The 14,285-nt window shown below is 41.3% G+C and overlaps 1 protein-coding gene across 2 annotated transcripts in view; it reads left to right on the top strand.

The window, feature by feature from the left end:
- LOC115358295 (guanine nucleotide-binding protein subunit alpha-11) overlaps nt 1–13,259 on the top strand; it is a 34,278-nt gene extending 21,019 nt beyond the window's left edge. The window contains exons 3-7 of one of the 2 annotated variants that reach the window (XM_030050199.1): nt 169–323; nt 2,179–2,307; nt 5,216–5,345; nt 7,378–7,531; nt 7,976–13,259. In XM_030050199.1, the coding sequence (XP_029906059.1) occupies nt 169–323; nt 2,179–2,307; nt 5,216–5,345; nt 7,378–7,531; nt 7,976–8,166 (759 nt within the window). In that variant the 3' untranslated portion in view covers nt 8,167–13,259. Of the gene's footprint in view, nt 1–168; nt 324–1,476; nt 1,606–2,178; nt 2,308–5,215; nt 5,346–7,377; nt 7,532–7,975 lie in introns of both variants that reach the window. The other variant, XM_030050200.1, reaches the window with a different exon arrangement.
- The last annotated feature ends 1,026 nt before the right edge of the window (nt 13,260–14,285 follow it).

Genomic DNA, 14,285 nt, shown 5'->3' with positions numbered 1-14,285 from the left:
GTGGCCCCAAATGTTGGACTACTCCTTTTAAATGTAAAATCAGCAGCTACTGCACTACCTACTGTTATCAAAACTTGAGTGTTTTTGTATTCAGTTTTAACTTATCATTTTCTTCATACACAAGATGATGACCTCCAACAATGACTTTTGTTCTTCCTCCTGTCCCAGAATAATGCCCTGCTAGTGCGTGAGGTGGATGTGGAGAAGGTGTCATCGTTTGACCATCCCTACATCGGTGCAGTAAAGATGCTGTGGACTGACAATGGCATCCAGGAGGCCTACGATCGCAGGAGAGAGTACCAGCTCTCCGACTCAACCAAATAGTACGTCTACAAGCTACACATGTACTAGGGCAACTGGTTATTCAGTTACTGTGTACTGATGAGGAACCATAGTGTTTTATGTTATACATCTGCCCAAAGGAGACTGCACATTACTTTGGTCTCATTGCAGTATCTTTTAATAAATCACCAATTTTTCCCAGCTGGCTTCTTCATCATGAAGTCAGTAGGTTGCCTGGCCAAATGTTGGTGATTTAAGCAGTTGAAATATTGGCAGTTTATTAAAAGATACAATAATGAGTCCAGAGTAATGCGCAATCACTGTTCTTATGAAATATTCAATGATAAGCACCTCGAAGTAGCCTAACGGTATGCGCCTCTGTCTTCCTATGATGCATTTGCCCAAAGCCGAGGCAGAGAAGGGAAAAGAGGGGTAGGCAGAAGGTGGAAGTCGCAGAATAGGAGGAAATGGAGACAGGTTTATAAACGACTGCTAATAATATCAGGGCTTAATCCATCCTAGATTAATGTGGCTGTTTAAAAACTTTTAGGGCTGAGACAGTCAGTTTCTTTTATTTTTTTATTTTTTATTTTTTACTGTATCTGTATTGATTGTGAATATACTGAATTTTGTATGAGTTGTAACGGTTGTACACATACGTGTCTGAGTGTTGTTTGTTTGGGTGTATGACCGAAAGCAGTTGTCCATGTATCTGTTTTTGTGTGTTGTACATGTGCATTAAGGGCTGGGAAGTATATCAATATTAGATCAATATCATGATTTGAGACTAGCTATCATCTGGGATTTTAGATATCATAATATTGTGACATGGTGTAAGTGTTGCCTTTTCTTGCTTTTAAAGGCTTCACAGTAAAGGGATGCAGTTTGTTTAAACTTAACATATTGTTTTAGCTGTTAGAATATTTGTCTAGGTGCTTTGTCATTACATTCAAATTACAAATGCTTTTGGTTTATCAAAAATCTCTTATGTAAATGTATGGAAGCACCAACAGTCATCCCTACAATATCATCACAATATTGATATTTAGGTATTCAGTCAAAACATCATGATATTTGATTTTGTCCATATCACTCAGTCCTATGTGCACATGGATTTACTGGTAAGATTTAGTGGTTTGCATGTATGTGTGTGTCTATCTCTGTCATGTGCCCCCCCTCCCCTTCACTCCACAGTTACCTTAGTGATTTAGAGCGAATAGCGTCAGCGGGGTACGTGCCCACTCAGCAGGATGTGCTGCGGGTTCGAGTGCCCACCACCGGCATCATTGAGTACCCATTTGACTTGGAGAATATTATCTTCAGGTACTGGTGTAAAGTGCTGCCGCTGATGTCGCTGGTTGGCTGGCTGCACGGCAGTCAGTCAGCCAGTTAGAAGCCGTCGATGCCGCTTTCTCCATCCACCCACTGCTGCACAGCCCGGCTCAGCACAGCTCTTTAACACATCCCTGATGGCACACTCTCTAAGACTGGCATCCAGAGGAAGCCTCAGCCCACCTGTGAGGAATAGCTAGAAAAGGAGTAATTTTTATTTTACCCAGGCAGTAATAGCTTGTTGGATTATTCAGTGGAAAAATGTTGCAGAGCCAAGCTAAAAGTTCTTGCCTCCCTGAAATGTGCAAAACTTTGTGAGCACTTTGCTAGAGAGCAGAGGAAAAAATGTTTTTTTGTTTGTTTGTTTCTTGGTGTCTGGGAGGTGCCATCATGGATGATGGGGACGTGAAACGTCACCCAACCCCTTCATAACTCTCTTAGGAATGGGTGTTCTGTGGTTACATCCGGACTGATCCACTTGCTTTTGGAGGAATATCTACTGTCATGCTTCACTGTCTCTCTCCTTCTCCCCTTTCTGTCTTTTGTTGTCCCTCCTGTCTCTAGCTATCTAAGTGATCTGGATCGTATTGCTGACCCATCCTATCTACCAACCCAACAGGATGTGCTTAGGGTTCGAATCCCAACCACTGGGATCATAGAGTACCCTTTCGACTTGCAAAGCATCATTTTCAGGTAGAAGATGATCTATGCTATTTTGACTAACCCTCTCAACCCCCTTCCCAGGTTGTCTACCCTACTAGTGTTCCCTACCAGTGCGTTAGTGTTCTGTGTTCATATATGAATCCAGATGGATGGCCAACTCTGGTAGCGTTTGATTGAAGTTTCATGTCACCATCTCTTGAAATCTGATGGCCCAGCTGGCACCTGCAGCTCTCTGTCTATGCTTATTTGTTTATTTGAACCCCAGTTTTTGAATACTGCCACATTCCTAATTTCTCTTGTTTACATTCAGTGTAATTCGAGATGGATAAATAATTGCCAAAGCAAAGTTTTGTAAATTACAAGGATGGTTTGGTGTGGTGTGCCTCCATTTTTGTTGTGGCTGGCATGTTGCTTGTGACCAATACTGAAAAATCACCATATGCACTGGGCAGAGGTGTTGGTAGCACATTGATTTTGTGGCAGTTTCCTGAACGGCAAAATGGGCTTCACGATGGTTCCCTCGGTGCATTCTATTAAATATGCATGTAGAGATACAGCCCTGCACAGAAAAGGCAGTATTTCCGATATGACAGTCCTTGCTAGTTTTCTGTGTAGCCTGAAGAGATTGCCTCTAGGAGTTGGCATGGAGAGGCATAGGACTTGCCACCAGTGTGCTGAGCAGCTTCTCTTCTTCCTTCTCCTGTGGAAATAGAGAAGATGAGGAGATAGAGATGGAGCCAGGGAACAAGAGCGATTACAAAAGAGTGCAAATCGATAGGAAGCCATCATGTCAGCCCCCTCCTACGCTTGGCAGGGCTAGAAATAACTCTGTTAGCAATGAGGTTGCACTGAAGAGGTTCCCAGCACTCCTGCTGCAGCTAGCCGATAGGCTCGGCTCTGTTCAGCTGCTGGTGAATCATGGCATGCTCTAAGGACATCCATTTTTATTAGAGACTTGAAATAAAAACATGGTGTAGTTATGAATGTGAGATAGTGTACCTATATGGGGCAGCTTTTATTGCAAGAGGAGCATTATTACTGAGGTTTCTAATTTAGTGATTTTGGGAACTTGTGATCATCTTCGCCCACTATGAATAATATGCAAAATAGACTTCACACAGGTTGGGAAGTTTCCCAGCCCCTAGCCAGATTATAGTAACAAGCACATGTGGTGGGGAGTGTACGGCTCCTACCCGCAGTTGACAGGGCAAGAGCTGCAACAAGGCAGCCTTTCATAGACAAACATCTCCATTAGGCTTGCTTCCTTTCTTTTAATTGGCTCAAGTCATAAAAAATGTCATTTCACTGGGCTCATCCAGCCTAGGAGAGCTTATCGTGCTAAGTAGGTCACTCATCCTTACTAGAGGAAAAAAGGAGGTCGTCTGATGTGAAGGAGTTTTATTTTAGGCTGGCTCTCCTGGAGGACCCCATTTATCAATGCCCTTCCTCCTTCCCAGTAACCTCACTGACTCAGTTCACCTTTATGATGAGTGATCTGAGTTTCATCAAGTATTAGTTGAACGATATCAGGTATTAAAGGAAATCTAATATAGAAGTGGGTCTTAAATTGATTTAAGAGATTAGTACAGTCAGTATTGGTTACAGGCAGTCTCATTCATCCTCTGAATTGGTAATCACCGTGGCAGTTTAGTTGCTGATTTATGAGGAGGAATCATGGCAGACAGAATGGCCGGATCAAAAGAAGCAACCTCGACCTTCTCTGCCCATCTTCCGACCCTTATCCAGTTTTACTACATTAGCCCCTTCAGGCTCTTCATCCCTCTCGCCTGTTTCTCTTCATTCTTTTCTATTTTCTCATATTTAAGCCAGCGTCTTAACGAAATGATGGACACTGTAACTAGTAAGACAACAGAATAAACAGAAGAAAGGTCCATTCAGCAGTCCATACTATTCCCCTGCCCTATCCCAGAATCAAACCCAGTATACTACGCCAATGGACAACAAGCCTTTGTTTCCCCTTTCTCTCCCCACAACTTTTTTTTCCCCCTCTTGCTTCTTTTTGTATTGTTTTTCTCCTCATCACCTCTCCTCCTATGATGCACTACTTTTTTCCCTCCATCCATTTCCATTGTCTTGTCTTTCCCTCTGTCTGCTGTTACTCTTGTGTTCCTCAGTACTAGAGTAGTACTAGATTGGTGCTTGCAAGCGATTTCATTGCAGATTTGCATCTTAAGCACACCTGCATCCACTTAGTTGAGAATGAACAGAAGGATGGCAGTCTGCACAGCACACATTTATTTTCATTTTCTTCTAGTTTCTTTGCCCTGATTTGGTTCAGCTTGGGTAGCTTTGCTCTGTACCCTCTGTGATTCACACTGCAGATTCTGGGCTCATGTTTTTCTGTTTCTATGCTCAGTGCACAAGGGGTGTTAAGCTTGAACTACACTAGCCTACACGATATATATCATTTAAAAGTTAGTGATCTTGAACAGTATGTTGATCGGGCCACCCTGGCTGTGAAATAAATTGATTGGCCACCACTGCAGGTGAAGCTCAGTATAAATGAAAATTAACTTCTGAAGTGCCATGAATGCCCCTTTGCACTCACAGTTTCTCTACTTGAAATCAGAAGGACAGAAATCTTGTTCTGCTTATTAATTTTCCAATTTTTGATTGTTCTAATGTGACCCAGATCCACTCTGGTGGCTTGTCCTCAGCCAGAGTCACATTGCAGATTCTTTTCTGATGTCTCTGTCATGATAAGATTTAGTCCTTTGATTTGGAACAGGTGAATTGTGACACTTTCTGTGGTACAAGTTTGATTTGTTTGATACCCATGATTATCCAGATGATTAACGGAAAGATAATGATCCAATTGCATGCTTACCTATTTGCCATAGATGCTAAAGTTAAATAATGACACAAAGTTCTCACTCCTGCTGTCGGGTGTCCCTCCGTCCCATCTTTGGCCAATCAGGATGGTGGATGTGGGGGGTCAGAGATCAGAGAGGAGGAAGTGGATCCACTGCTTTGAGAACGTCACCTCCATCATGTTCCTGGTGGCGCTCAGCGAATACGACCAGGTCCTAGTGGAATCGGACAACGAGGTGAGACCGGCACAGAAAAACATACTTGTGTCCGAGTTGTTCAGTGCGCACACAGCCCTGATGATACACCAATGCCCCTTTTCCACCATAAAGGTTTTCAGCCAAGATTCCTGGGTCTTTCTGTTGGAAATGGGTTCTGGGGGCAAAGGAAGTACCCTGAGCTCTTGTGTGATTGCGCTTCCGTGGCACCCCAAGAACAGTGAACTTAAAGAGTAACTAACCTGTATGAAGCCTGAGCAGACCTGACCTGACTTGTTGTACACTATAGGTGGTGGGATTTGGGTTTGGATTTAGTAATTATTTAATGCATATAAGGAGGAGGTGTCTAATCATTCTGTGTACAACTAACAACAGCAAACCGATTAACAAAGAATTGCTGCTGTGGTGCTGCATTTGGCTTTTCAGAAGAGACACGGGTCAAAAATGAGAATGAGGAAGCTAGGAAAAACTTGAAAGACTGTAAACCTGAACTGTAAATAGGAAGCTGCTTTCCTGTAGAATAATGGAGATCAACTATGACATAACATATAGTAGCAAATGGTATGTTTTCTCTCATTTACAAAGCAAACAATCTCCTGAAAGAATGATCTTTTAATTATTTATGTTTGCAATAGCTAACTCCCGTTTTTAAAAATATGGGAGGTGATACAGTTTCCCACTACTTGCATCATAGGTTTAACCAGTCAAGGATGTTTAGTGCTAAAACTCCACCCAACAGCCCCCACAAACTGGGAGAGTACTACCTTGGTTGGAAGGACAGTTTTGGGAGTCAGAAAATCAAAAAGAGGAGCTGGTTCCTTAAGCGTTTCTGGGTTTTGTGGACAATTCCTGCGGTGTAAAAGTAGTATAAATATTCTCACTAACATTTTGCAACTGACGTAATCAGATGTAAGCTTGTAATTTTTCCTTGTGCAGTTCAGCTACCATCTACGAACCGCTCACCGCATACATAGAGAGCCTGTCTGTTTACCCCACTGTTTTGTTTGTCCATTTTGCTGTCCCTGTCCCCTCTGACTATACAGATAGAATTATAGCTAATGTGATCAACCCTCAGCTCCTCTCCCAACAACAAACCCTCTCTTTGACTTAGTCATATGACAGCAAGGTTTCATAAACTAGGCACAGCTGCCAGCTTGAATCGCTGTGTCTGCTGTACATCAGTTCAGCTTCATGGACAACAATCTGCCGGGATTGATGGTAATCCAGTCTCTCTACTCTTTACTTTGTGTATACCATGCTGTATCTGTACTGGGCCTACTCAGGTACGATATTAAAGAAAAAAATATGCCTTCTCCTTGTATTTTTATCAGTATTTGGTTTTTGGACTCACATCTGATTAATTTCGAATGACTCAGGCCCAGCAGTCGATTCAGATTATCCTGTAGCGTGAACTGGCTTAAGACCGGAGACTTTGTCCCTGCAGACCAGTCAGAACCGGAAGAGATTTTTTCAAACGTGCTTGATTTCATCATGCCCAGTCTGGCCGGGGTCATGTAGCGCAAAACGGTGCCAGAGTCGCCAAGACTAAAATCTGAGAGTGATGCTGGCAACAGCCAATGGGAGTTGAACTTATGGTGAAAGAAAAGAGAATGATCCAGAAAAGAGGTTGCTTTTAATGACAGCAGCTCACCTCACACACACACACACACACACACACACTCTTGATTAATTGCTATACAGTTTTATTACTAGGCATAGAACCCACATAAAGTGACAGCATCTGAATGAGTCCATCAAAAATTCAACTGGGTTAAAGACGTTTAATACAGAATTCTTCATCGGTGTATAGAGCTCCTGCTTTGACATTGTATTTACAGAGAACACTTGAGGAGTGAGTGACGTGTGTGATCCCTCATCTGCATGTGTGTGAAGCACAGTCTTTCCTCTGTTGCTTCCTGACAGCACAGCAAGCATTTACTCAAGAGCAGTCATAGAGTCTAATCTGTCCTCATAAGTCTTAAATCTGAAACTTAACCACTTGTCTCAAACTATTTCTTTGTGGGTTTCTCTGTTCTTTTCCGGCTTGTGTTAGAACCGTATGGAGGAGAGTAAAGCTCTGTTCAGGACCATCATTACATATCCCTGGTTCCAAAACTCCTCTGTCATCCTCTTTCTCAACAAGAAGGACCTGCTGGAGGAGAAGATCATGTACTCTCACCTGGTCGACTACTTCCCAGAGTTTGATGGTGATTGTTTTGAGTTTTTTTTTATTTTGTAACATCTTGGTAACGTATATTTCATGTAGTCCACAGCCTAAGACAACACAGTGGTGGGCACTGGCAAATTTAACTCATTGCTGGTATGCTTGTGTAGTTCTCATCAGCCACTTTAGCAGATAACCATCCATGATTAAAACATTTGCTACCCCTTAAATCAAATTTAATTTTATGAACCATCAGTCATTGTAGCTTAGTCAGTGTCCTGCCAGGCACACAAGTAGTGCTTTCTCTTCCCTGTAAGTGCAGCTTCTGAAAACCTTACGCTGTTGTATTTGTGGTTGCAGACTGACACCTTATGGTAAAAATACTGAACTACAACAGAATGCAGGCTCAGAAGTGCGGTTGACGTGCTTCAGTGCACTGATGTATTTAACCCAAGTAGAAAACTGAACAGTGTTTTCTTTCATCCAGGTCCTCAGCGGGATGCCCAAGCTGGTCGGGAATTCATCTTGAAGATGTTTGTGGACTTGAACCCAGACAGCGACAAGATCATCTACTCCCATTTCACCTGCGCCACCGACACAGAGAACATCCGCTTTGTCTTCGCAGCCGTCAAGGACACCATCCTGCAGCTCAACCTCAAAGAATACAACTTGGTGTGAAAGAGGAAGGGAGTGACGGAGAAACGAAGAGAGGAGGAAGAAACCTGCAGCCCCTTCTAACCCCACGTACAGCCCAGTTTAAATGAAATGCACTCACTACACAAATTCATCCAACAAATGGTAGCTCAGAGAGATGAGCGTTACTTGATACAACACCAGAAAAACTATCCACGTTCTATCCCAGTCATTGACTTGCCTTTTTGATCATTGGTTCGCCGATTTTTAAGTAAGGTAGTGTATTTTACAAATCTAATCGTTCCATCTCTTGCACATACACACACACACACACAACACTCTTTATCCCTCTCTGGCCACAGTAGACCCCTGCCTCTCTGCTGGTGGGGCTCCTCTTGCTTCTCATTTGTCCGTAGTCATGGCTCAGACCTTATTTCCTACACTACATTATCACCAGTGCTTGCATGTTGGAGGTGGGCAGAAGCCTTGTCTGGTTTTGGCAGAGTAAGCTTTTACAGACAAAGGGCTTCCCTCCCTTCTCTTTGTCTACTCTTTGCATGCTCTACACTACAGCACTGGGCTTTAGGCTGAGCTCCAGGCCTTGGACTTGGTCCATTTGGAAAATGTTGTGGGTTACCATTAAGGTGATAGGAATGTATAATCAGGTGATTTTGAGGTGTAGTGAGGTACTTGATTTCCCTGGGTCTTGAGTTGTGTGTGATGTGGGAGCGCCCCCACCACACTCTCCCACACACATCTGGCCCAAATCAGGAGTCCCCTTGCTCTGTTGAATGTAAATGAAGTTTGTGTGCTGCTCACACAGAGTGAGGGCTAGGAAGAGATAAACTTAAAATATTTTCAGCAATGTTCAGTTATTGATATTAATACTGCTACTGCTTTCTTTAAGGTTCAACTATTAAAATTTCTCCCAAGAGGGGTGGAGCCTTTCAGAATGGCAGTTTTTTACACTATGTTCCCTAGCCACTGCCCCTCAAATGTTAACATATATATAGTGAAACAAAAAACAAATAAATAAATGAGGCAGCACTATTTACATATTTCTTTTGCTATTTGTTGTCCTTGTAATTCTGTATCACTTTGCCAAATCTAATTAAGTATTGTTTGCCTGTATATATGATTAAGTTGCCAGTATCCAGCTCATCCCATGAGTGGTTCAGTTTCGAACAAACCCAGTTTGGGAATTGGGTGATCACATAACAGCCAAAATGATTTAAATATGAGCTTTCTCAGATATTTTGAAGATGTTGGTTCATTAATTGTGGCATAGCAACTCATTTTCTGTGCCATTCTTTTTCTGGAAGGTTATCACAATCACAAATATATTAGTACTGTGATTTTTATTTTCCCCCCTTTGTTTTGACGGTGACAAAAACCTCCCTGTGCACAATGTGTGGATGACAAAACCAGACTAGTACAGAGCAATAGTTGTAGTTGAAATAAAGTGTTTGTGCTGCCAATTAACTTAAGTCACAAGTTGGTCTTCATCATCCAAATGGCTAGTCTTTTTAATCAACTTTATTTTGCCATATTATTTGGCCAGCATTTGATTAACTGTAATGGATAGCAAAAGAGTAAATAGTTCTTTTTTGTATGTGTAATTTATGGACCAGATCTACATATTGTTGATAACATGAGAGACTCTTTCTCCCTGGTTTCAGCTAGAAGTGTTTCCTACTGGGAGATGGGAAGAGATTTTATACTGCTGTAAAATATCAAAACTATTTTATGGACATGTGTTCTATCTTTCTAATGATACTTCATATATTTAGTTGTTGCAATTCTGTTCTGAAATGCTTGAAAATGGAAAGCTTTGTTTCCATTTCAGGTTTGCGCTTTATGCAAATAGGAAAATGAAAAAAGAAAAAAAAAATAGTGGTTGAATATTTACTGATCGAGGACACTTGCATTTTTGTAATTTGTAAGGATATCTGTTGGCTATTGATTCCAATCTCATATCTTGTCTCTTGCCTGATAGTTCTTTAAAATATTTCCATAAAGCTGACAATTTATGTTGATAGATGGCTATTTTTGTCTTCACAATGTAATTCAGGTAAGTTTTCATAACTTTTTCATCACAAGGGCTATTACTAGCAACATTGACAGGATGAAAAGACTCTTGGTGGCATAGAGCGAAAGGTGCAATTAATTAATTAACAAGGGGGGCTATGAATCAGGGAAAGGAGGAGTGGCAGGAGTGCGTAGGCATCCTGTTGAGGGCGACGGCCACAGTTTCAGTGAAGGAGGAATGCAGCAGTCCACAGATGCCTATGACATTCCTGAGAGAATTTTGCTGGCTGATTTGCTTGTTTGTTCATTCTGACCCATCTGTCTGCCTTTTGAGGAGAATGACTAAATGTCAGAAGACGTGGGGCATCTCAACGTGCCACAGTGTCCGAGCTGCCGCCACTTAGCCATCCTTTTAACTACTTTTCTGAATTATGTGCCCAGCTTAATTTTATGATATTGTATGCATTTGTTTTGGCTGATCTTGTCGTTGGTGATGTTTCCATGTTTGACTTTGGCATTGCCGGTGTTTGAGTCATGCAGGAGAGGGTATTTTGCCACTGGGGGACTTTTTGGTGCACACTGAAAGAACTAATCGGTCCTTACATGCCTATTCTGCATATCTTATCTTGGTGTTTGCCAAACGATGTAAAGGCAGGTTTACATGTCATCTACTCAGTTCTTGTGCATTGTGTTGTTATAGTGTAGATCGAATTGGAAGGCAAAAAGTAATGTACCCATGATTGGAGTTGCATGCACCCACTCAAAGTATTGTGTACCATTTGCTGAAAGATTCATCGCCCTCCTTTTCAAAGTAAACACCTCAACCATTGAACCCACCTTTGGTGTCTCCGTATTGTCAATCACTTTTAATAAAGGAGGGACTGACTGCATATTTCTGTCAAAAATGCCACAATACTTTCAGGAGGTCTTGTGAAACCTGGTCTTTGACAAGCCAAGTTTACACTGGCTGTTGTCTTGCTTCGTTGGCAGCTTAGACTGGTAAAGGGTTAATCTTTGGTGCTTCACCCAACATTTAAAGGCCTTTTCTCGGCTAGTTTCTCCCACAGACAGGCCGATGGTTCACACACCCAACAGAACAAAACCAATGCTAACAGGACTAAATTCTTGAGGCATCACAAGTCAGCAGACTTTCAGTTTAAAATCCTGATTAGACGTGCTCTAGCGGTGCAGATGAATGAACGAATTGACAGCCTTTAGCTGACTTTGGCAAGTCATCAGGAGTACGATGCGCCTCAAGGCTGGGACAGCATGATGATGGCGATGTCTGTTGTGGTATTATAGTTCTCAACCAGCTCGGCAGCTTTATTTTGTAATGGTCTCAGCAGCTACAGTGTATGTCTGCTGCTTGGCTCTCATGAAGCACACTCATTTCCCTTTCTGACCAGCTCAGGTTAGGTTTCCAGCTGTAGAGATGGCACAGGGATTGTCAATGCCCCAATCTTCAGTAAATGACTCCCCTTATCTTTGCTTAAAAATGAAAAAACAAACAAACAAAAAAAAACACTCATTCTCCTGTAGATGACTTGCAGTCCAGTAAATGGATTTGCAAGTGCCACGGTGAGGACAGTAATGAAAGTAAAGGTGCCCATTCCTGGGACTGTATTGGTGGTATGAACATGCTGCCGAGGTTTTAATCGGACCCAGTGTTTGCATACTCTAAGAATCCCGTTGGATCAGTTTTCACCACACTATGACTTGTTGACAGTATGTGGATTTCATGCCTTTTCTGGTTAGCACGTTAACTGGGCTTGGACAGAGAAGTGCTGTCAGCACTAGAACCAGCACAGCAGAAACTGTCAGATGGATATACCACCAGTGATCAGAGACAACAGCCGGCCTAGGTCAGTCATTTGAAATCCTCCTCAATTACTTTGTGCTTTGCTTTAGTCTGCGTGGAATGCAATTTGGAGGTTTGTACTTAAAGGACAATCCAGTTAATTTGAGGGTGCCAGACAAGCTCAAGCAGCAACAGAAATGATACCAAGAAACCATTTAACTTGAACCAGGTCTCTGAGATAACATTATGTCTTAAATCCGCTTTTGCGTTATGGTTTCTTTTTCTAAATGAAGCTTGTTTTTTAAGCTTCAGTTGTATTTATTGAAACACTTGCCAAGTGAGGGTACTGAAAGGGCTGCTTTATGATTTTTGGGACAGTATAATAGTGAGCGAGTTAATGAGTGTACTATATTTTCATGTCAGCCGCGCTCCACTCTGTTTCCCCGGCTTGATTGGACTGTGTTATCTTCTCCTTTCCCTGGGTCGATGCACTGAAACCGCAGCGCTACAATGGGACTGCCTGCATTCATGCAACTTAAATGTTCATTCAAGCACATTCATTGGTACTCTAAGGTGTTTGTGCGTGTACACTTTTTGATGGTTAATGCTTATGCTTGAGATCCATTCTGATGAGACTGATGGACACATAGTGATACTATTAAAAGCTATCTTTGCATCTTTTTTGTTTCTTTTGTAAGGTTGACACATACCTAAACACCTGTATTTAGGACCACTTAATATGATAGACATTTTTTTAAGATAAGAGGTAAAATGAACTTTGTGTAGTGGTGTATAAATTGAAAGCAATGTATTATTATTTTTTTTCTTTTTTTAAGTATACCAAATGTAAATTATGTACAATGAGTGTGCCAATCCCCTTTCTTTGTAGAGCCAGACTCTTAACAAGTGCCAATGTTGTGAAAAATCATAGAGGGCCTATGAATTTCATGGTCCAGTTTTTAAAACCAATAAACACTAAGTATGTGATTAAATAATGAAAAAGGACAATTTTATTCTATATTTAAGATTAATGATGAACTGCTGTTTTTAAAAGAAATGTCATTTTAATTGCATGTATTTGTCAGGGTGGGGTGGGAGTGGGTGAGTGAGATACTGTATTCATGCAACACCCTCCTGTAAAGGGTCCTAATGGTTATTGATTTACAGTATTTTAGCCATATTTCTCTTTTGTATGTTTTCATTTCAACCACTGTTGCCTGAACCTCATTCGAACATGAAAATGATTTTCATAGCCTTCTCCTTTAAAGAATTATCTGTTTTAAATTGGAATAAAATCTGTTCCTATACTCTCTCTTGTGGCATCTTTGCTTATTTCCTTTCCAGTTGGATTTGTTTTGCTGAAGATTTTCATATAGGCCTCTATTTAGAATGATGCATACTGTATATTATTTTAAAAAAGACTGCAATGCCCTCTATCCCAGGCTGTATAAAACCAGCGGTGAACAGCTCAACTGAAGAATGAGTTTCCCTTTCTGGGTTATTTTATTAATTGAAAAGGAGAGCCAGAGGCTTAAAACGAATCAATATTTTTCAAGAAAAAAGACAAAAAATAAGAAGAAACTGCCATGCATTATAATTTTGTGTATCCACAATATGATTTTTCTCTGTCCTATAAATAATCTTATAACCCTCTTGGGGGTTCCAGTCCCAAGGTTAACAACCTCTATTGTAGAGGATTGATACAGAGATAGATAGATAAATAGATTCACTTTTACTGATCCCCAAAGAAGAAATTCAAAGTGACACAGCAGCAGCAGAATTGTTAAGAAGTAACAATATCAAATAAACAGCAAGGCAAAGATAAATATGCAATAAATATTCAATAAACAATATACTAAGATACAGATTGTGGGAGGAGGATGTGTGTCCACAGTCCTGCCAACTTCTGAACAAAACACTGAAACTTCTTTGCTCAAAAAGTGCTTTGGATCAGAGCGTCAACCACAGCCGGATGACAAATTAAAGGGAAACCCAACATGAAGTGTCTCAGTAAGGTGCTGGGCCACCATAACAGCTGGAGCGATGGAGCGCCATTCTTCCAGAGGATACTCCCTCACTAGTGTGCTGATAATGATGGTGGAGAGTACTGTCGAACATGTAAATCCAAAATCTGCCTTCGGCCATAGCACATGATTTTACATAATTTTCATCCTCTTCAAACCAGTGAGCCTTCGTGCCCTGTGGATGAGGGCATCATCATCCTGGAGAAGATATGGTTCACCATAGGATAAAAGTGATTACTCTGAATAACTTTGTTCCCAATGTGGGATCAATAAAGTACATCTTTCTACACATATATTTTATTACATTTATTTTC

The sequence above is a fragment of the Myripristis murdjan genome, chromosome 4, assembly GCF_902150065.1.
Source record: "Myripristis murdjan chromosome 4, fMyrMur1.1, whole genome shotgun sequence".
In the NCBI taxonomy this organism is placed as follows: domain Eukaryota; kingdom Metazoa; phylum Chordata; class Actinopteri; order Holocentriformes; family Holocentridae; genus Myripristis; species Myripristis murdjan.
The sequence above is the reverse complement of the archived record's forward strand: the minus strand, read 5'-3'. Positions and strand labels throughout refer to the sequence as shown.